At 40.1% G+C, this 21454-nt stretch overlaps 1 protein-coding gene across 4 annotated transcripts in view; it reads left to right on the top strand.

Annotated features, from left to right (window-relative positions):
• znf827 (zinc finger protein 827) overlaps positions 1-21454 on the top strand; it is a 72429-nt gene that overhangs the window by 29376 nt on the left and 21599 nt on the right. For 3 of the 4 annotated variants that reach the window (XM_041983159.1, XM_041983156.1, XM_041983158.1), the window contains exons 3-6: positions 950-1122; positions 1440-1935; positions 9900-10178; positions 20868-21104. In XM_041983159.1, coding sequence (XP_041839093.1) covers positions 950-1122; positions 1440-1935; positions 9900-10178; positions 20868-21104 — 1185 coding nt within the window. The remainder of the gene's footprint in view (positions 1-949; positions 1123-1439; positions 1936-9899; positions 10179-20867; positions 21105-21454) is intronic. The other variant, XM_041983157.1, reaches the window with a different exon arrangement.

The raw sequence follows: 21454 nt of genomic DNA, 5'->3' as shown, positions 1-21454 counted from the left end.
GATCAAATTGACTTCAGACAGATGAGGCAGTCGATGTAATATTCTGTGATCTGCATGCTAAAAAGGGGGGTCTGCTCTAACCCAGCGTGCTGTCAAGGTCGAGCAGGGCTGTTAAAACGCAGGTAGCTGTTTGGTCGCCAGACTGAAAAATGTGACCTTGATTATTGACTGTCTTGTCTTGTTTTATTGTCATCCCTTCCCAGTCAAAATGTAAAACTGTGTCACATAGCAAGTTTTGCGCTCTGCATATTTAAAGAAAACTTGCTTCCTTTTCCTGATACATCCCAGTGATTACACAGGAGACAGGGCATGTTGAGCACCAACACACAAAGTACCAAACCCCCACACATTTCATCCCTCCTTTTTATTTCTGCTTCATTCACTTTAACTCCAAGTAAGCAGGAGTCATTTTTGCATCGTGATCTCTGCTGAGCTTGGAGAGCTTGGGCCGCAGATGGTGGTTTATTGTTGCAAATAGGCAGTCTCGAGGTTTTACACCTCAGGTCAATGAATGGCTGAGCACAGTAATTTCACCAAACACTGATTACCAGATGTTTTTCAAGAAACAGCACTGGAATACTTATGAAGCTATCCTGACAGGCCCTTGTAGAATTTGTAATGCAATCATGCCTCTTTCTAATAAGACCAATTAAACAGTAATGGATGCTGGATATGAAGCCAACAACAATCATCGAGATTCTAACACATGCCTGAGTTTTTACTTTCATTGTTCCATTGCTTCCAGCTGACATTTCCCTCAATAGTTTTCATTATTAGGTGTGCAGACATTGTCTCTCAGAGATCTGGACATGCTTAGTCACTTTCTTATTTAAGGGATGTTTTCAATTTCTTTACAGAAACAAAGGTGAATTTCTGGAATACTAATGAGTAAAGTATAGATTCTGAAACTCACTGAACGTAAAGTTTAATGTTCTTTGGTTTCCTCAAGGCTCTCCTGAGGATGGTGGCAAACCATTCCAGTGTCCTGTGTGTGGACTGGTCATCAAACGCAAGAGCTACTGGAAGAGACACATGGTCATTCACACAGGCTTGAAAAGCCATCAGTGTCCGCTATGTCCCTTCCGCTGTGCTCGCAAAGACAATCTCAAGTCCCACATGAAGGTCTGATAATATGGATTTTTTTTTTTTAGTCTTGTAACCCTGCACCCCTTGTTACCCTGAGAAGTTAGTTTTGATTAGGGCAGATTATAGCGCTTCCAATATAATTGACAACATTAAAAGATATGCATGCTTTGGTTACATTTCTTACACATTCATCCCTAATTGAATGATGCTGCATATTTGTTGCAGAATCTTGATGATAGATTTAACAGAAATAAAAAAATAAAAAGAAGCAACAAGAAAACAAAATGCTTGTGTTCTGTAGTGCCAGAGAGAAGGGTGGGTTTTTGACACTTGTACCTGCCCTCTTTTTCCAGGTACATCAACACCAGGACCGGGGTGAGACATTTCAGTGCGAACTTTGTCCCTTTACCTCCTCCCGACATTTCAGCTTAAAGCTTCACATGCGGTGCCACCAGCACTTCCCTCGCACAGACTTCAAGGTGAAAGAGGAGCTAACCACCGACACAGAGGGCGAGGGCTCCGTGTTAGGGGACAGCGGGTCCACAGACCTGAGAGCAACAGACGCGTCTCCACTGCATTCAGACACTCAGCAGCAGACGTCCCCTCCGGTCGAGGCTTCCTCCAATCATGTCCACATCAAGGAGGAACCCCAGGAAAGAGACTTGTCTGTGCTCTCCCCGTTTAGTATCTGCAGGGACCGTGCCAGCAGCAGTGCCAACTCCCTGGACCTACCCGGTGTCGGGGTTGGAGTTGGGGTGAGATCAAGTCCGAGCGGTCCAACCACAGCCTCCATCTTCAGCCCTGATATCACTACCAAAACGGCCACTGATCTGCTGATGAAGCTTTCAGGTTAGATATACTTTATGAAATTTTATTTAGAAATGCTATTTTAATTTCATAGGAATGTCAAGTGATAGCAAGCACATGCCCATCACAAGTTCATAGAGCAATAACCACTTTTTAACATTTCTTTACTTTTTTGAACATCATATTTTACTTGCATCAAATATTAAGTAAATGAGGAAAATTGACATTTAAAAGGAACCTTTGTTTGTGGTTTACTTTTGATCAATCCAGTGATTAGTGAGTTTAGGCTCTAGTTGAGTTGGTCCATTTTGAGATCAGTCAGACTATCACAGTCTTCTGCTTTAGTGTGTCTTATTGCATTTAATAACTTCTGATTTAAATATGTGACAAATTGCAACCTGGTATTATAGATGCGACAAATGCGTAGAAACAACTTTGTAGTCTGTACAAAGTTATATCGTTTTCTGAACATGGCTTTCTAACTCTATTAATTCATCAAAGGTATTTCAGTTATTCCAGACCTGAATATGAAGGCATTTGTGTTGATCTCCAACAAGATGCTGTCTCCCCTTTGCCTCAAGTGTTGTTTTGATACTTCACTGTCACCAGAAATAACATTCATTAGAAGTGTAAACACTTTTCATGTTTATCGTTTCAGGTCAAGGCTTTGAGCTGTTTTTACTGGAGTTTTTAGAATAATAGAAACTTAGAATTCTGGGACTCAGCTCAGTCATGTTGTGAATATACATGAATTATTTTTTTTAAAAAGGAAGTGAATAGAAGTAGCTAACACACTACAGACCAAATCACATTGTATGTGTCATGCATGAATACACTTAGATGTTTGTCACTGAGCTGCTTAACTGATGTGCATATTGAGGACATCTTGGATGGCTTAATCTGTACACAGTTTCATTGAATACTTCTCTAAGAAGCACTGCATGACCTCAAGCTAGTTAGGACTCCACCTGACCACCTGCTTTTGAATTGATTGAAAGAAGATAAAAAACATTCTTCACTTAATAGATTTGTTTCACCTACAAGTAGCTTTTCAAAAAATATTTTTTACATACAGAAAATGAATACCTTAATTTCCTTCTGTTTAATAACCACAAGATTGTTGCTAAGCCAAATAAATATTACATAATTTTAAAAAGGACTAATATGAGCACTTGCATTCAGCACTGTATTGAGCTTTGTGGCATCTAAATGTAAAAACTTTGAACATAACAATTGTTGTAATTACAATATATACATTAAATTGACCTGGAAAACATAATCTAGACAGGACCTGAAGTATTCCAGCTCTGCCAAGCTGATGTAATACTGGGAGATCTGGCTAATGGAATCCATCTACAAAAGTTAATGGTTGAAGCCCAGTTCATGCTGAATTTTGTTGGATCTAGCACATCTAAGTCAACTTACAGCAGCCTCATTCTCACATGATGTTAGCGTATGTTGTAGAGGTGCTGGAGTGAAGAGTTTTCATCAGGTGAAGTACAACTCACTGTGTACATCATTTCAAGCACTATTAGTAGTTTTATAGTAGCATAGAAGTGACATTTAAGTGTAATTTAAATATGTTTGCTTAAAAGTTGTTATTAGAATAGGTGAATAATATTACATTACATAATATTGTTAACATAATACTGTATTTATTTATTTGCTTCTTTGGCACAGTGTTTAAATATGGCCTCTGGTTATCTCCACAAAAGCAGTTGGGGACTAAATGATTTGCTCAAGGGCACCTGAACAATAGTTGGAGAGGTAATAATTTTCCTCACCCCCATCCTACCACTTGTCAGAGGAGTCAAGAAAAAAGTGTAATCTCTTGGCATCTTTCTGCTTTCAATCCTTTTTGTGTTTGAAAGAGCTTTTACTGACTTAGTTCAAATTCCCTGTGGGGATAAACAAAACAGTCTTAATACACATGGAATTAAGGGTTGTATTCTAAATAGATAGAAATATTCATGATGTCCATGTTCTATATTAATTTTTTATGTCTTTTCTCATTAAAAAGGAAGTTGCAAAAGTGATGCAGTACTTTTAGCCATTTGCGAAGTTGCAATGTTTATTAAAACCTACCTTTTAATGAGCTAAATAAGCTGCACAAATATGCTGCTGTCAGGTATACAAGGTCCGTGCTACGTTTAGATGCATTTTACCATGTTGCAAAATATCAAAGGATGAGCCTGGAGATGCTAGCAAGATTGATGGAAAAAGGTTAACTGAGGTCGAGCGCCAGGGTCGAGGCTACAACTGCCACTCTCCCACTTAATGCTGTGTAATTAGATTGAGATCTTGTGCAAGGATGGGAGGGAAAAACCCTGAGAACATTAGATTAATTAAAAATGTATGCATAATTCATAATTAAAAAGGAATTCATAATTTGAAATGATTAGCGCCCTGAGCGCCATCCTGTGACCCGCTCCAGGATGCACAGGGACTGGGCTTGGTTTAGTTAACTCCCCTACAATCTCACATGCCCTGGCTCCACATGGATGCCCCATGGGTGCCAGTTGCACGTCACTCCCAGACTGCACAATGAAGCCTAGGCAACTCCCAAAGGAGCCAAGATGGCTCCTTGGAATGTCAGTCCAGTGTCAAGTGGCGGACATTTTAGTCAGGACATCATTCAAGGAGAATGAGGGGGCATGTAAAAAGACAGGATGAGAGGATGTTCAACTTGGATGCATGATGATGGGTTTTAATGAATACTGCTGCTTTGATCACAAAGTTCTTTCTTTGTTTTTTTTGGGAGGGGGGGGGGTCACAGAAAGACGGTTATGAAAAAGAAAAGTACCAGGCTTAGATCTTTGAGGCTTACCCATGTCATGCAGCGGCCAGGCAGGCAGAGGTGAGGAAGCACCTCTTGGGACCTCTGGACTCTATTTCTTTTGACCTCCCTGCCAACCCAGATTGAGTGTGTACACGAGCAGCTCATCCCTCCTGCTTTTACACTGCACTGCTGTGTCAGTGCCTCAGTCCCGCAAGGCCTATGAGAATGGGCTGGTGAGGTGTTTAAAAGGCTGCAGGGGGAATTTAAAAAAAAAAAAAGAAAAGATAAAGTGACAGCAACTGAGTGAGACAGAGGAGGCAAAGGGGGAGTTGCATTGAGTTCCCCAGGCATAAAAAGACAGTGAACTCTTGCTGACCTCTGACATAATAAGCATATAAATTTTGGGGGTTACCCTGCTTTCCATTGAATGTTTTACTTGATACCCTTTGATTTTTATCCTTGCATGCTGACACAACTGTTAGCTATACAGTGTGATCCACATTTTGATTCAGAGATGAAAGCCACCAAGGCACTTTGAAATGCACAGCCCCTACCCTGTGCCCAGTGGACCCTGAGTTAATAATGACAGTGGGCACAGCACACCCTCTAAACACTACCCCCACCCCTGCTGCGGTGACACAGGCACAACGAGCTTGACCCTGGCTGGGTGTGAATAATTGCTATGCAGGGGGTTGTGGGAGGTGTTGCATCTGTCATGATGCTTCTGCACTTCTTATTTATCTCTTTTTCCAGGGAGAGTATCTTGCATGTGGTGATTTGCCATTATAATGTGATTCAAAGGCATATTTTTATTCTGGAAATATAAAACCTGGAGTAAAATTATGGTTAAAATTTTTATCTCAGTATTTCATTATAGATGTTACCTGAACTGTAGACAGAACTTTTGTGGTCACACTAATGAAAACAAAATGGGGTCATCCACAGTAGCTCTTAGAGTAAAAATGCTTTAAAAGGCTTTTTAGACAGAAAATATTTCAGATTTTTTTTATATTTATTTATTTATTTTTTTTTTTTGCTCTTTGCGAACATCTAGATTTAATCTGATGTGTCTCTTGCTTTCCAGCTCTGTCTGAGCAGTAACATGCAGGCCTTTTGTGCATGACCTCTGGTCCATACATCCCCACTGCAGCCATCAGTATCACTGTCCAGTGTCTAGCACACTGTCAACTATTGTTGGGTTCTCAACATGCCCCACGTAGCCCTTTACTTTTTTTCTTTTTTTGTTATTCTTTTTTTTTTTTTTTTTTTTCTGCTCCGGGAGAAAACGGTAACCAATTGTCAGAGGGGGAGCAGGCCGGCGTGACAGAGGTGGAAAGCTAATGAAGTTATTTGACGGCAGCCCTGGCCACGGAGCGAGAGGTGAGGTGGAGTGGACAAGCGCCTGGCAGTGAGACGGATGAGGCGCAAGAGAAAAACGCAGCAAGGGGGAGAGAAACAAGCAAGAGAATAGCTATAGATGTGGCGTTGGTGGCAGGTGTCAGATAGTTGTGATAACATGGAGAAAAACTGATAGCATTGTCCATTCTGAGTTAGAAGTAGCCTTACAATATCATGCACAGAAAGCGAACACTGGCCTTGGTTAGTGCATAACCATACTGCCAGAAGGCTCCACAGAACAGAAGCTCAGTCACCCAGAGATGCCTATCTCCTCTGCAGATCTGTACTCACTTCACAAAATCCTCTGCCAGGGGCTGGATGGTCATGGTGCTATTGGGATTGTGAAACTGTGACAGACAAAAGGCCAAAGTGTATGTTTGGGTGTCACTGACTAAATTTTGCCACAATAGCCCTTCTTTTGGGTATTGTGATTTTTGATTTTTGCACTTCAGCTATAAGCACAAATGAATAAAAAAAAGACAAGAAAATCTTGCCTGTTGAATCTGGATACTAAATAATTAGTTGCCATAGATTCTGAGTGGAAATACATTCTATTTATAGCAACAATCTAAAAGGTCAGTAAAGTGGTGTGACTTTGAGATTGCATGTTGCTTTTGTTTTCATTAGACCACAAAGGAGAAGGATTTGAGAAAGTTTATGTTGCGTATATATTTGTCATTGGCTAATGTGCTGATCAATGAATACATCACAGCATGCAAACTGTTGCATTAAACAACACATAGCAAAGATCCCCATGAATAAACAGAAATGTGGGTCTCTGCTTTATAAAATGTGCATTTCTGTGTTTGTAAGTCAGCAACCAAGTGTGTTGTCCCTGTCTGATCCGACATGGCCCAACACGCTTCTAATTAGAGGACGTCCTTTCAGGTGCTGACCAGGTTATACTTAGCCTGCCCGCTGACATCTGACAGTGTGACATTTCCAGCTGGTGCCGTGTGCGACCCTGCGCCACTGCCCCCGAACTTGAAGGTCACTACCCCTCCTCTCCCTCCCCACTCAGCCTTTCTTTTCACCCTCTTGAACTACAGCCCCAGCCTGCCATGGTGTGGCACTGTGGCATCGTGGCATCACATGAGTGGTCAGAACACCAGCACCTGTCCCCTTTTTCTGCCCTGCATCCCCTGTCACTGAGCCCTTCGGTATAGATCATCATTAATCAGAAGGGCCCGAGCCGGCACAGATTGATGGTGCGGGCAGGGGCCGGCAGGCCTGTGCCGGTTAAAGATGTTAGGTGTGATGGTAAGGTGAGGAGCAGAGCAGATCTCTGCAGGGGCCAGAGGAGACTGGACATCGGTCTGCCCAAGAGTGATGGCTTCTGTTGTATCCATGCCCTGGGCATGTGGGTGTTTGTGTGTCTGGGATAGATTGAGCACACTTTCTAGGTTATTTCATAGTGTGTAGGTTGTGTCAAAAGATTTGCAGAATATTTGGTGCCATACTCAGCATTAGCACAATCAAACATTAGAAGAGAATAGATATTGTAAAAGTAAAATTGTACTTTTTTTTTTTTTTTCTTTTTTCATTTACAACTACGGTGGTCCCTCATCCCTCGGGCTTACGTTGTGAAAACAACCCGCGATAAATAAAATCCTCAAAATGAAGACCTTATTCATTTTTCACAATTCAAATACATGTTAAGGTGTAACTAGGCCTCCTTGGAGGGTTTATAGACCTTTCCCAAACTACAATGAACATTTTCAACATTGTCACACACTTTATAGACTCTCAAAAACTTACATATATTTAACAACATGAATATCTTAATAATTACTCACCCCGTAAAATATATTACAGCTTTTCTGCTGCCAATCAAGACACAAAACACAGCACGTTGATGTTTACCAACCCAATCAAGAAACAAAACACAGTCGGCTGATTCCTACAGTAAAATTTGGACATAGAATGGTTGAAATAAGATTTACATGTACTTAAATATGCAGTGCTGCATGCAAAAAAAAAAAAGACCGCAGAAGAGGAACCGCGATATGGCGAGGGACCACTGTACTTGTAATATCTGCAAAACTCCTTAGATGAGCTCAACTACAATGTAATTATCTTCTCTAGATTGGACTGACATTTCTTTTTCACTAACTTATAACAAATGTATTTTCTGACATAAAATAGTTAAGCTGTGGATGTTTTTAGAAGCCAATTATTCAAAAACAAAAAAGAAAAGAAAATAGTCTGTGAAACATGTAGTTACCTTGATCATATGTGATGGCCTTTCTTTTAAACAATGTCCTGCTTGCTGGCTAAAATTTGATTTACTGTGGTCCCTCAATATAATGTGGTTCACCTTTCATGGCCTCGCTGTTTCATGGATTTTTTTAGTGCAATTTTGCATGTTTTTTTTTTTTTTTTTTACAGCGCATTGTGTTCTGCGGTTTCATTCTATAATACTTGACTTATTTTTCTACGAAGGTTTGAACTTTGAAGGTTTTTAAACAAGAGAGAAAAGTGTGAAAATGTGTAGTGAGGGGTTTTTCAGCCTTAAAAAAATCTATAATAATTGTAAAAAATAAAGCTGACTACTTCGCGGATTTTGCCTGTTGCGGGTTATTTTTAGAACCTAACTCCCGCGATTAATGAGGGACCACTGTAGTCCCAAATCACAACACCACAGTTGCAAATACTAAAACATCTATATAGTCTATGTAATAATTTAATATAAAATTATTGGGATACCATTGCAGAAACCTAACATGATGTTCTACAAACACTACAAGTTAATTGGTTTTGTCTTGTACAGACATCAAATAAGGTCAATGAATATGTCAAAAGAAAAATCAAAATTTTTACCACAGAAAATGGCTTTGGTAGCATCAATTTTGTACTTAGAGCTGTTTAGTGTAAATTTACAAACCAGTGTGCATTGACAGGCACTCTTGATTTTGATAAATGGTATGGTGTACCTGTACTTAATCATCAGTGTAAATGAGTCTCCTTTAACCTTCCCTCTGGTTCCCATAGTTCCCACAGCACTGAATCGAACAGATCCCTAGACACCTTTAACAAACAAATTTGACATGTTTATTTCATCATTTCAAAGCCATTTCATATTTTAAACAACACTGCGAGTTATAATCCATGTAAACCTTCACTTAATGCAGAATAGTTGAACAAACTGAGGGACACAAAAAGAAGCGCTAAGCCTGCTGTTCTTTTCTCGGCGGCTATCAGAAGTTGCTCCATGTCTAATTATTAATTATTCATCTAAGACGGATTAGATGTGGCCCAGTTTCTCTTAAAGATTACTTTAGAGCAGAGCGATCCATGTGACAGTTTACTACCAAACCAAGGCTACACACTGTAGGGATGACAGATCAGGGTTCAGCTGATTGCTATCCCACTCTACAGAACTGCTGGAATTATTTCACGTCCCTATATCTGAAGGGGATTCAGATGAGTTCTGAAGTAATACGAGAGAAGGAAACTAGACTTGGAGCAGAATGTAACAGCAAATAAAGTTCAAAGAAGTTACAGGGATGGATAAGGGTGGTGTGAAGGATAAATAAGGGAATGGAAAATTTGGGGCTTTTTTTTTTTTTTTGCAGATACTGCCTAGACATAAAGGAATTATAATGTTGCGCTCTCGGTGTTAGCCCTTCAACAACTGTGGTATCTGTTGTTGCTGCAAGGATGTAAAAACTGACCATTAACCTCCATGCCTTTGAGACAATGGAATGGGTACTATTTTTATATATAATTTCAGAGTTCAACTCACATACTCAACAATCCTCACTTTGGCATCACTGGTGTCTTTTGATCATTCTTATACCTTTGTTCTTTTTTTTTTTTATGCCTGCAGCAGCCAACCAGAGGGAAACACTCAAGTCTCCATTCCACCTGAAGGAAGAGCCCAAGGTGGAGGAGGCACTGAGCCCTAGACCATCCTCGCAGTCCCAGAGCCAGGTTCAGCCAAGCTTCCCTGCCACTTTCTGCCAGGACGGGCCAGCAGGGGCTGCAGCAGCCACAGAGCGCCCAGGGTCACTGAAACCAAGGGAAGGAAGCCCCATGGCTAAGAACAGCTTGCTTAGCCAAGATATCAACGTTAAGGTGGCCTCTGAGCTGCTGATTAAGCTATCAGGTAGGGTGTGCATTAAAACTTTATTATTTTTAGATTAGCCTGTATAACAACAAGCACATTTCAGCAATTTTTCCTAATTTTTGCAAAACCTCACATCTTTGTCTCAGAATTGAGCATGCATTGGATACATCCACTATATTTTCCAATTTTGGGTTTAATAACTCAAGCCAGCATATTTGAATATTTAAAGAAATACCATTTTACGTATTTTGAGAGGAGAATTGATATTGACGTTTGCTGCATTAGTGTTTAGTTCCTTACCAGCTTTAAAGGCAAAGGTCATGTTAAATATATTATTCTGTTGTTGAACACCTCACCAGGCTAAAACAGTGGGCCTCTCAAAAGTGAGCAAAATGTACCGGTGCACTTAACGCTGACTTTCTTGTTGTTCTATGCCAGACATTTTCAAAGACATTCCTATGCGTGTGATATCCCAACCACTCATCAAAAATGTTACCAACCAGGGAATTAAACTTAGCTCCTTACTTTGTAGGATAATACCAGGGCCATTGCACTTGGCACTGAACAAATGTTGTTGTAGTTTTTAACTCACTCTGTACTTTGGGTTTTTTGGAAATTAAGTTGTAACAAAGGTGCTCCATCAAAAAAGCACAACTGAATGCCAGGTCTGGTTCAAGTGCATCATGGACTGGTGTTTATTCACTGTGGGCTGTTAGAGAGCAAATCTCAGGCAGTCAAGATTGAAATGCACTGAATTTCAGTATGCACCTACTTGGCTGTAAATTTTAGCTCTAAAAAAGCAGAATTGGTTCTTTCTGTAATTAATTGATTTATTGATAATTGCAACACTATTGTATTGTATACTGTGTAATCTTTATGCAATAATACGTTTGAAATGACCTCTGCTTTATAAATACAGATAAATTGCTGACCTATTTGTTAAATATGTACATTGTTATATATGTGGGCAATTATGCATGCATAGTGTTATTAAAACTCAAAACAAATGACAGTATGGTGGTGGTGCAGTAGGGCGTTGCTCCATCCGCGGCTCTTCATCCTGTGCCAGTGTGTGCATGCTTGACAGACACCTCGCACACCGGTTGCCATTGTTCTCTCTGGGTCGACTGGTGTTCACAGTGACTCATGCTGGCTGGTAGCTCTGTGGTACTACATGTGTGCTGCTGCACTGACTGCCCCCAGGTCACGTTTCTCTGTGTGTGTGCATGCTTAAAGAAAGCAGAAATGACAGGACAACCTGCATGTAAGATGTTGGCCTATGAGTGTAAACAATTATATAGATAAAATTATGGTAGCAGTGTATAATTCCTTAACAGTGCTTTCCAAAGTCTTTCCAATCTGACGTTATCCTGATGGTTTATTTTGTCTTCAAGCAGCGTGGCTAGCATTTATCCCCTCCCACTACTTAGACCAGCTTTGCCAGGTTGACCTAGGTTAGGGAAAGATGCCGCAGCATTCATACATCCACCGGCTCCCTCTGCCCCCTCACACAATCCTCGGAGCTCAGTGCCATCCATTGCCATGGCAACAGTGGGGGCGGTAGATGGAGAGGGCTGTCTAGAGTGACAGCCTTGACAAGAGTCTGGACCCTTAAATGACCCTGGGGGGAAGGGAGGGGGAAAGATGGTGAGGAGGAGAGGAGAAACCAGGGAAAGGTCACTGCCGTTATAGTCGTGTGATTACAGTCATGAGGTTCAAGGGCACCTACACCATAACCTCTCTGTCCTTTGTTAAAGGTCAGCTGCAGTTAGGATTCTTGAATACTGAAAACACAGTGGGAGTTCAGACTAAGCATCTTCCTTTTTTCAAAACATTCATATCTGTCTGTTCAAGTGTTTATTCCCTCATTCTTTTTTGTCAGTACAGTGAATGGATACGGCCTAATTAAATTTCTCTTGCTCACTCTGCCTCGACCAGAGCGTTGAACAGTCGGAGCAAGTGGGGTTGTCATCATTACTGTCCATTGTGCTGTAACATGAGTTGCATCATGCCTTTAACTAGGTCGCTTCTTCTTTTCTCCCCCCTCCTTCTCTTCCTTATCAAACATTTGTTGGTGGTGTTTAGTCGCCTTGCTAGTGCTACCTCCCCCACATCTGTTTAAAACCAGGCTGCTGGTGTCTGGGGGCTAATTACGCCAGGCTAAATAGTCCCTGGCGCCAGCGGCTAACGTGTCCTAGCAGATGGGCACTAGTGTTGCAGGGCAAGGGGAACATGGCGTCACAGGAAGGAGGATGAGGGGGGGGGGGGGAGGGGTTGCAAGGCCCTAGGTGGTGCCCTGGCAGACTGGTATCGTGTGGGTAACAGCCGTGCCACCCACTCACCATCCAGCCACCCTCTCCATAGGTGTGAAATCACACTTTGTACTCACTTAGCTCCCCTCTACAGGGCCTGTTACATTGCCAATTCAAGTTACATGGAGCAGTTTTGACCACTATGAAGCAGAAAGATCTCCAACTGTAGTGATGACAACAAATAATTGTTTTTTTTTTTGTTTTGTTTTGTTTTTTCAATTGAAAATGACACTGTGTGTGTCCCACAGATGTACTGGCAACATTGTCTATCTATAAAATATACCACACTTTCAGCACCTCCAGAGAAGTGCAAGGCAACAAAAGTACCTGCCCTCTTAATGAACAGTTTGACACATGAATGTGTTGTCACAGTACAATCAGTTTGAGGAGTAAACACAAGCTCAAAATTCACACTTGTATCTTCACAGTCACACACCGACTTTTTGAGTTTTACACAGTTTTCTGCTTTGTATCTCTGAACAAGTACACACAAAAGAACTGTCTTCTTAGTGTCTTTGTGTAACTTCATACTCTTTTTGTCCAATAATTCAAAGCTTTTCTACATGCAAAACCCCAACACAGGTTATTATTCCAAAGGGTACCCATATTTATTTAACAGTTACACCCTCTGGATTCATTTGTGAACATTCATTCATGAACTCAAAATATATACCAGTCTAATTTGAGCCCATGTAACTTCTTTTACTGCAAAGCGATTTATCTCAAGCATTTTTATTTAAATCCAAAGACGCAAAGGTATTAGGAATTTTTCATAAGGCCTTGTAGTGTGATGACACCTCACAGTGAAATCCTAAAAAAAAAACTTGTTGATCTTAAGGAGTTAGTAATGTTTCTTTTTCTGTTTTATTCTGTTCATTTCAGTAACAAAAATGCCAATCATATCAAATCTCTATCATTAGTCATTGTTTCAAACTAAATAAACTGTTACATTTTCTTAATGGGAAGTACTTATTCCCTTTGCCAAGGTGGAAGTCATGTTTTTGGTGGTGTTGGTTTGTCTCTCTGTTGGCAACATAACTCAAAAAATATTTGATCAAAAGACAGAGTTTGATCGAATATAGGGCTTCTAGTTTTTTTCACTGAAACAGAGGAAAAGGTGTTTTTGTACACTAGTTCCTCTAGATGGCCAATATGGATCATTATGTATAATACCTAAGGTCTAACAGAGACATTATATACAGAATATGCTCTTTATCTGTCCTACTGCCCTCAGGATGTAGCCAGCTGAAAGGGCCTGCTTTCATAACCCCCAGCAGCTGTTCTTTATACCATTACTGGATCCTTGGCTTTAAGTAGGCTAGTTCATTAACATTTCTTTTTAGAGTTCATATTTGTTTATTAAATATATTGCTTCTTTCCCATTAGTATGATTTCTTTTTTAATCAGTGTGTATTTCTACCACACTGACAAGTAAATGATCTTGTAAAGGGTTATCTTTTCTATTTTCAAATCCAATAACCAAAATATTTACTCAAATAAAAAAGGCACATTCATTTTGCTATAAACTATTTTGATTGTAAAGAGTGTACCATTGTGCCCAGAACAAAAAAATCTAATCTAAATATGAGAAAAAAAACATTATACTAGTGTCCTTTGTCAACAAATCCAAATTGCCAAAGAAAATATCTTAATATTTCCAATTAAAATGACAAATAGTTTAAGAAAAAGAGGAACCTTTGTTGTAGTATTTTGGTTTTTTTGTTTTATGGTAAGGAGAAAAGCACAAGCAGGATTTAGAGGGAACCGCAAAGCAAACAGAGCACTCAACATGAATATTTTTAAATTATATTAAAATATATTTTTAATAAGAAATATGTATGTATAATAAATATTTATGGGCTTTTTCTTTTAGTTTGAAAGTAAATCTGATTCTCATCATTTAAAGTCATATTGAAAGGTTACGAAAACATTTAGGCTTATCCCATCATACGGTCTAAGCAGTTCACCATTCTGATTCACAGCATTGGTGTCAATGTGTGGCATTACCTCATATTAAGCTCTGCACTGCTCTGACAGTGTCCTCACCATGACCCCTCAGAGTGACCGTGCGCTGACCTCTTTTACTCCCGCCCACTGCACCTTCTGTCTCGCTGGCTCTTCGTCACTTCCTATTTTCTTATTTACAGAAAATTCTGTCCATTTTCTTACCAAAAAAAGCAGTTTTGGCTTGTGCAATGCTTTTTTTTGTCCATCGTTTAGTTTTATGTGCAGGAGTGATTGGCAGAATTATTCAGCCAATCAATCCCCACCTTTTATCTTGACCTCATACAATAAAGCTTTAGTAGACTGAGATTAGCTTTGGCTTGTGTTGAATGTTTTCTTGCTTATGGCCGCCTCATAAGGGCAGTATCTGGCTCCTTATGGGCTGTTTATCAAGCACACTGCTCTAGAGTCAGATGTAGCTACCGTTTGCAAACATTGGAAGGCTTAAGTACTAAGCGCTAGCTGGTCGAGGATCAATTGTAGCAGCAGCTGTCTGTGAAGTCTGCAGGCAAGGCTGCTGTGGCTCCCACATGACATGCAGTCTCTACACTGCAGCCTTTGAAGCGCCTGAACTCTTCACCCCTGTCTGAGCAGGTCGACTAGAGAGCAGGAGAATAGAGAGATTGAGAGAGCAACGGATGGGGGCAGGGATGGAGAGAGATGTGGAATAACAGAGCAGGGAGAGGAGAAGAGGATAGTGGGAGGGGAATGGGGGATGGAGTTGTCATTTAGGCTCTAGCCAACTCTCATCCTACTGTCCTCCCCCAGCTCTTCCATCTCATTCTGCTGTCTTCTTTCCTGTCTTACCCTCGGGTGTTCTTTTTCTGGCACTCTTTTTTTTTTCCTTTTCCTTCACCCTTCCACTTTGCCTCGCCCTCCATCTTCCTCACAGCCTGTTGGTCCAGGAATTTGTTCCTATGCTTTCGTTGCATCAAAGTGGCACAAACGCTTGACTTCACTTGCATTAAATCCCTAATTGTATGTGACTGTTTTTATCTAAGTGTAATTACAAATCTTTGCTGAGTGTATATTCTCAGCAAAACAGTCTGTCAGGTTCACAAAGATTCAAGTCGACACCTGAGGTCAAAGTTGATCACTAAAAACAGAACATCACATAAACCCCGTCACTTTCAGCCTAACTCAAATTGTAAGTAGTGCTGTATAAGGGGGAAAGATAGACAGTGCCTCTTTATGATCAAAGCAAATTCAGGCACATCAGGAAAGTGTGACTTGGTTGCCATTAGAGTCCCAACAGAACTGATATGAGCTTTCATTTATAACCTTTTATGTGGCTAAAGGCCACATTTGAGGAAGTTTCAACCAAATTAGTCCAGACCTGCTCCTCAGAAAGGAGACCACATGGATTTGTTTAAACAGAGACATACTTGAACTTAACCAAACTAAAACTATCAGCTCACTGCTTATTTTAAGCATCTGCCAGAGCGGGAAAAATCAGCACCAGTGTATGCAGTCTTGCACCTTACACCTCAGGAAATCTGCTGTAACATTTAGAAAATAATCATTTTAATGGAATAAAATAACCCACAGGTGAAGGTTTTTTTTTTTTTTGGTAACTTTGTTCTCCTTTTTAATTATTAACGTGGAAATTGGAAACTGTTGAAGTATGCTGAACAACACCGTAGTGCTGCTCATTACTTTAGATTGAGCTGTCCAAACCTGTTTGTTGAAAACCAAATGCTCAGACAAACTCTGCACAGAAGAATATCTTGCATTTTGTGGAAAGACATGTTAGGTTAATAGTAATGCAATAATACTGTGAGAATCAGTTTTCCTGGTTTAATTACTTGAATATTACCAAAGAAATGGCTCCTGCTTATCATTGTCATGTAAAAGAAAATGATTAGACTTAGATTTATGTTTTACTGACATTTTGGAGTGATTTAAAGAGAAATTGGAGCAACACTGACACTAAGAGAAAGCTATGACATTTTTGAGCTGAGGCAAATAGTTTTTGCATGCACGTCTACGCTGAGGTATATTTGAAAAGCTGATTCAGTGGCCTAATGGCAGCTAGTGTATCACAGAGAAGGCTTCTACACTAGAGGGGATGACACAAACACACATAGACACACGGGACACACACATACACTCTCTTTTTCTCATACCAACACGAACAGAGTGAGGGCTGCTTTTTATGGCTTCAGAACATTAGGTCATGACCCCAGCCAAAAAGCCATTGCTATTATCAGCGTGGGAGTGAGGCCATATTTTCATTTTTTATTTTGTGACAGGTAGAGTTTTTATCTGGTCCACTGTGATGTGATGCTTTTGGCGTGCTTACGATCAAATGTTTTCTCTCTGTGTAATTTGATCCCTCTGTAATGGCTCTTTAGGGTGTAAACATGTTTATTCTAGCAGGAGAAGCTCTAGTACATATAAAATCCTTTAGGTACGTGGATGTGTTTGTGTGTGCTTTCGCAGCACAGCGGTCCTCACCGCCTCCGTTGTTAGAGCAGTGATCCAGTGATGGAAGCTCATGTGTCCCTTGGTTGACCCTTGTAGTGGAGTGCACCCCCCTCCATCCCCCATCCCTCACCCCTCCGCCCTCTTCTCACTCTACTTCTCCATCAGCCTCTCCTAGGTTACTCGGCCAACTCAAGCCACCTGATTTAGGGATTAGAGGGGCTGATGGTTGTCACAGTCCTCCCCCATGCTGGTTACTAGCAATAACTGGACACCTGTCTCTCAGAGAGGAGGCGAATGGGGTGGCTGTGCTTTAATTATCCACATAAGTAGAGTAGTTTACACAAACACAATGATTAGGTAGATGCCCCTCCATCCAAACGGGTTCAGTTTTTTGTCTCTAGTTAGCTGTGTTGAGTAGACTGGTACAGAATTAAAGGGGAGAGGGTAACACAGGGTTTCTGTCTTGTATCTTTCCCTTCCCTCCTTTTTCTCTTGCTTCTCTAACCTCCCCCTACCCCTCCCACTGCTCCGGATGCCCTGCCAAATTCATATATCCCATAATCGTGCTGAGTCGCAATGTCAGCCACTCTGTATCAACCCCACTGCTTTGTCTTGCTCCTGTTTGTCAACACACTGAGACACTGCCTCCTGCCATCACTGTGTTCAGGGATCAGCTAAAAATGTACTGTTCAGTTTTTTTTTGGTACCCTTTCATCCAGTTTATTGGCTTCATATTATGCAGCTCTACAGAGAATACTTACAGTAGATCTGCATTTAATCTGGTAAAGTTATCCATCAAGACTATCACAGAACCAATTTCTGATATCAAGATAATAAACCTTGCTTCACTGTTTCCTTTTAATTGTTTAGATATTTTCAATGCAAGCTGGAGTTTTTGTTTAATATCAATAAATAGAGCAGAGTCTGTGTTTGACTGTGCAGATGAGCTTGGGACATTCCTAACAGCTGCCGTATCCCTGTTTACTATTTTTAGCTTGAACACTGTTTGAACTTGTTAGAAAAGTAAGCTAATGGCTGTTCCCACCTCTTAGATAATTGTTTGTGTGCTAGACAGAATAAAAAATGTCACTTTTCATTTGAATAAAACACTGAATTACCCCCGTAGTTAACAGTCAATGTTTTACTGCCTTTCCTGTTACTCTCAGTGAACCCACATAAGCTGCTGGAGCCTCCTCCGAGCAGCAGCATGACCTCCCAGTGCCCTCTTGCCCTAATAACCACACAGTTAGTTGCTAACTGGCTCAGCTCAGCTTTAGAGGCAATGCTCGAGTTTTTGGCATATTTGGATCTTTATATTTTGCATTTCATTGCAACATTTTCAAGTGTGTATGTAATATTTGACTTGTGCATGTGAATGACTAGGGTATATTGATTTCTTTGAGCAAAACGTATTGTTAAAAAATAGACATTTTATTCATATCAATAGTTTTTCATCACAAGTTTATTGATCACAAATCTTAGGAAAGACGTTTTTATACATCAGATCAATTATATAATAACAGCCCAGTCCAAACTTTCCTACTTCATGGGTTTACTGAACACTGAAGTAAATTTTGCAGCCTCTTCTTTTTGACTAAAACACATTGTAGGCAGCAGAAACTAAAGAATAATTGTTTGAATAATTAAATTTCAAAATCCAAAGATTTTTTAAATCTGTGTCAGAACACCACAAAAACAACACAGCACAAAATACAATAAATTAATAAGAAATTTCACAGCATAAACATTGTAAAATAAATTATTTTAAAGCTCTTGTTAGCTCGCGCAAAGATAGTTTTATTTTCAGACTGTTTGCTCATTGTAGTGCAAAAAACACAAAACCAGAAAACTTTAACCTCTAGTTAGTGTACTTATTAACAAGTGTATTTTCCAACTCACAATACTTGAGAACAGCTCAAGTCAACAGTAGAACGAACTCTTTTTTTTTTTAACTAGATTAATTAATATATATATATATATATATATTTAAAAGGTTAACTTTAAATGTTTTCGTCTAATAGGCATTAATATCTGACTGTAAGCCAGGGCTGGATGAGTCAGTGGCAACGTCGTGCGATTTCTTTTGAGTTTGGTCATGGAGTAGAGGGGAACATCTCCTGCTCTGACTGCAGCTGGGAGCTGGGACTGCTGCGCAGGACCAAGCCAAGCCTCTTGTGAGTGCTGTTGGACGGGAGAGGGACAACAGTAGCACCGCTGCTCTGAGAAGAGTAAACGATACGTACTCTGCTCTCACGTCTGTCTCCAAATGTTTTCAATAACACCAGAAAAAGTCAGTAGATTTGTCGCTAGTTGCTTTTGTTTTAGTTTTTAGAGTCGCTAGAGAGGTCTGAAAACTCGCTAAATGTAGCATCAAAGTTGCTAAGTTGGCAATACTGTAAACAATGGGTCCACCGGGCAGCTGCTGTAGGGGCGGGGCTGCCCACTGCAGTGCCTGTTGAAAATGGGTAGAGCGGCTGGTCTTTTCCGTGAACCAGCAGACGCCATAGTGGCATTTAATTATTGATACCCGTGCTTATTAATATCTAACCAGATACTAAATTTTTGTATTAATTAGTATTTGAGAATCGATTTTTGTACATCATTAAAACCTAGACATTAAATGAAAGATAACATTTTTCTTTAGGAAACAACTGCTATGTTTGTAAATTCATTGATGTTTGTTAGGAAGCTTTTGACCTTATCTTTTATACTCATCTCCAGTTGTTGGCAAATTTAACATCGGTCAGGCTCTCTGGTTTAGTCTGACTGAGGCTGTGGTAAGCATTAAAGTAAATCTAACTAAGGGGGATTAGGTGATGTTCTTTTTGGGAAAAAAACAGGCCTTCAGAGGACAGGCCTTCAGAGCAGGCACACTTTCTTTCACTGACTCCTTTCAATCTGCATTGTTTAATAACTGGCAAAGTAACTCATACAGTTGCTCTTATGACTGTGAGCTGCACATTTGAATGAAGTTTCTGTCTATGTTATTATTTTCACAGGTTAATGTAGCCAAAGTCACAGTTGTGTTTTGTGTGTTTTGGAGATTTTTCTCAAAAATCTCCAATTAGTTACAATTTCAGTCTCATTTTAATGTCTGATATCAGGCGCAGAATAATAAACATAATGAACCATTTAAGTTACAATTCAGTGTTGGTGACAGTATGTCACACACACAAGTAGTAGCGAAGCCAGCAGATGTAAAGGACTGGCACTATCTCAGAATAAAGTTACTTATAATAAGCTTCCTTTTGATCACCAAGGCCTAGAAGAAATTTACTCAGTTTGGTCCAGCAAAAAGCAAATTATGGTCCACATACATTGCTTTAGTGTCAGTCAGCAGTGACCAGAAGAAATGCCACCAGTAAACATAGATGAACATGGATGAGATTATTAATGCAGTAATACAAAGAGAAACAGCAGAATATGATATATACATTATCATTATTTTTCTGAATTGTCCTCTAATCTTTGCTTTTTGCGCAATACTGGTTAATTGGCCTGTTGAGCCTCAAACTGTTAATTAATTAAAACCACCTGAGAGGATAAAAAGGGAAAATCATTCTGATTGAAGGGTTACAATAGAAAATCATAAACAGCTGGGGGGCATAAACCAACACCGCTAATTATTTGATGGTCAAGAAGCCACAAAAAATCCAGGTAACACTGGCTTAATTTCCACAGATTTGTTGTTGATAATTTCACCCATCAAATAAATGTATTGAGTAGAAATGATGGGATTTCTGTATGTAATGTGTAATTCAATCAAAAAGTAGCTATATACAATATACAATGCAGTCACATGATTTCTATTAACTTTCCAGATGTTTATCTGAGGTTTGCCATTTCTTCAGAGACTGAGAAACGCTTTTAGTGGACTGAAAATGGTCTAAAATTTTTAAGAAACACCTGAAGGTTTTATGAGGCTGTGTTTAAACAATGCTTAATTTTTAGACTAACTCTAAAAAGAAATTGCTTTCTTTTCTAGAGAACAACAAAGATGCCCAGAAGGTGAAGGTAAAGGCAGAGCCCATGGAGGTGGATCCACCCCCTGCAGAACTAACCCCACCTGCCTCTCACCTGCTGGCTTTCAGCACTTTAGGGGCGAGTGAGAAGAGCGAGCCAATGAGTAACCTCTCTGAAACGTTGGCATGCCCCCAGAAAGATCTCTTCTCCCAAGACATATCGGTCAAAATGGCATCTGAACTACTGTTCAAATTGTCAGGTATGTTCTCTCAAGATGCATGCAAAGGCTTCCGCTCGTTGTTGACGGGGTTATAGCAAACCTGCTGCAAACACACACGCAACATAAAAACATATTGTGTTTTTTATTCTCCCTGCTGCACTACACTGTAAAGCTTGGCCACTTTTTGATACTTGGCTATAAAACAAAGATATTTCCATTTCCATCCTCCAGTGGCTCTATGTTAAAGTCAAGGATATATGCTATATATTGACATCCTGTTTTTTACCTGCATGGCCATGAAAGTGACACTGAGGCAGCAGGCCTCTGTTTGTACTGTTAGATTAAGACAGAGCTTTGAGGTGTATCCATCGTCCCCAGAGAAAAAGGTA

Source organism: Melanotaenia boesemani, chromosome 4 (genome assembly GCF_017639745.1).
Source record: "Melanotaenia boesemani isolate fMelBoe1 chromosome 4, fMelBoe1.pri, whole genome shotgun sequence".
In the NCBI taxonomy this organism is placed as follows: domain Eukaryota; kingdom Metazoa; phylum Chordata; class Actinopteri; order Atheriniformes; family Melanotaeniidae; genus Melanotaenia; species Melanotaenia boesemani.
This window is presented reverse-complemented; position numbering and strand designations above follow the sequence as displayed.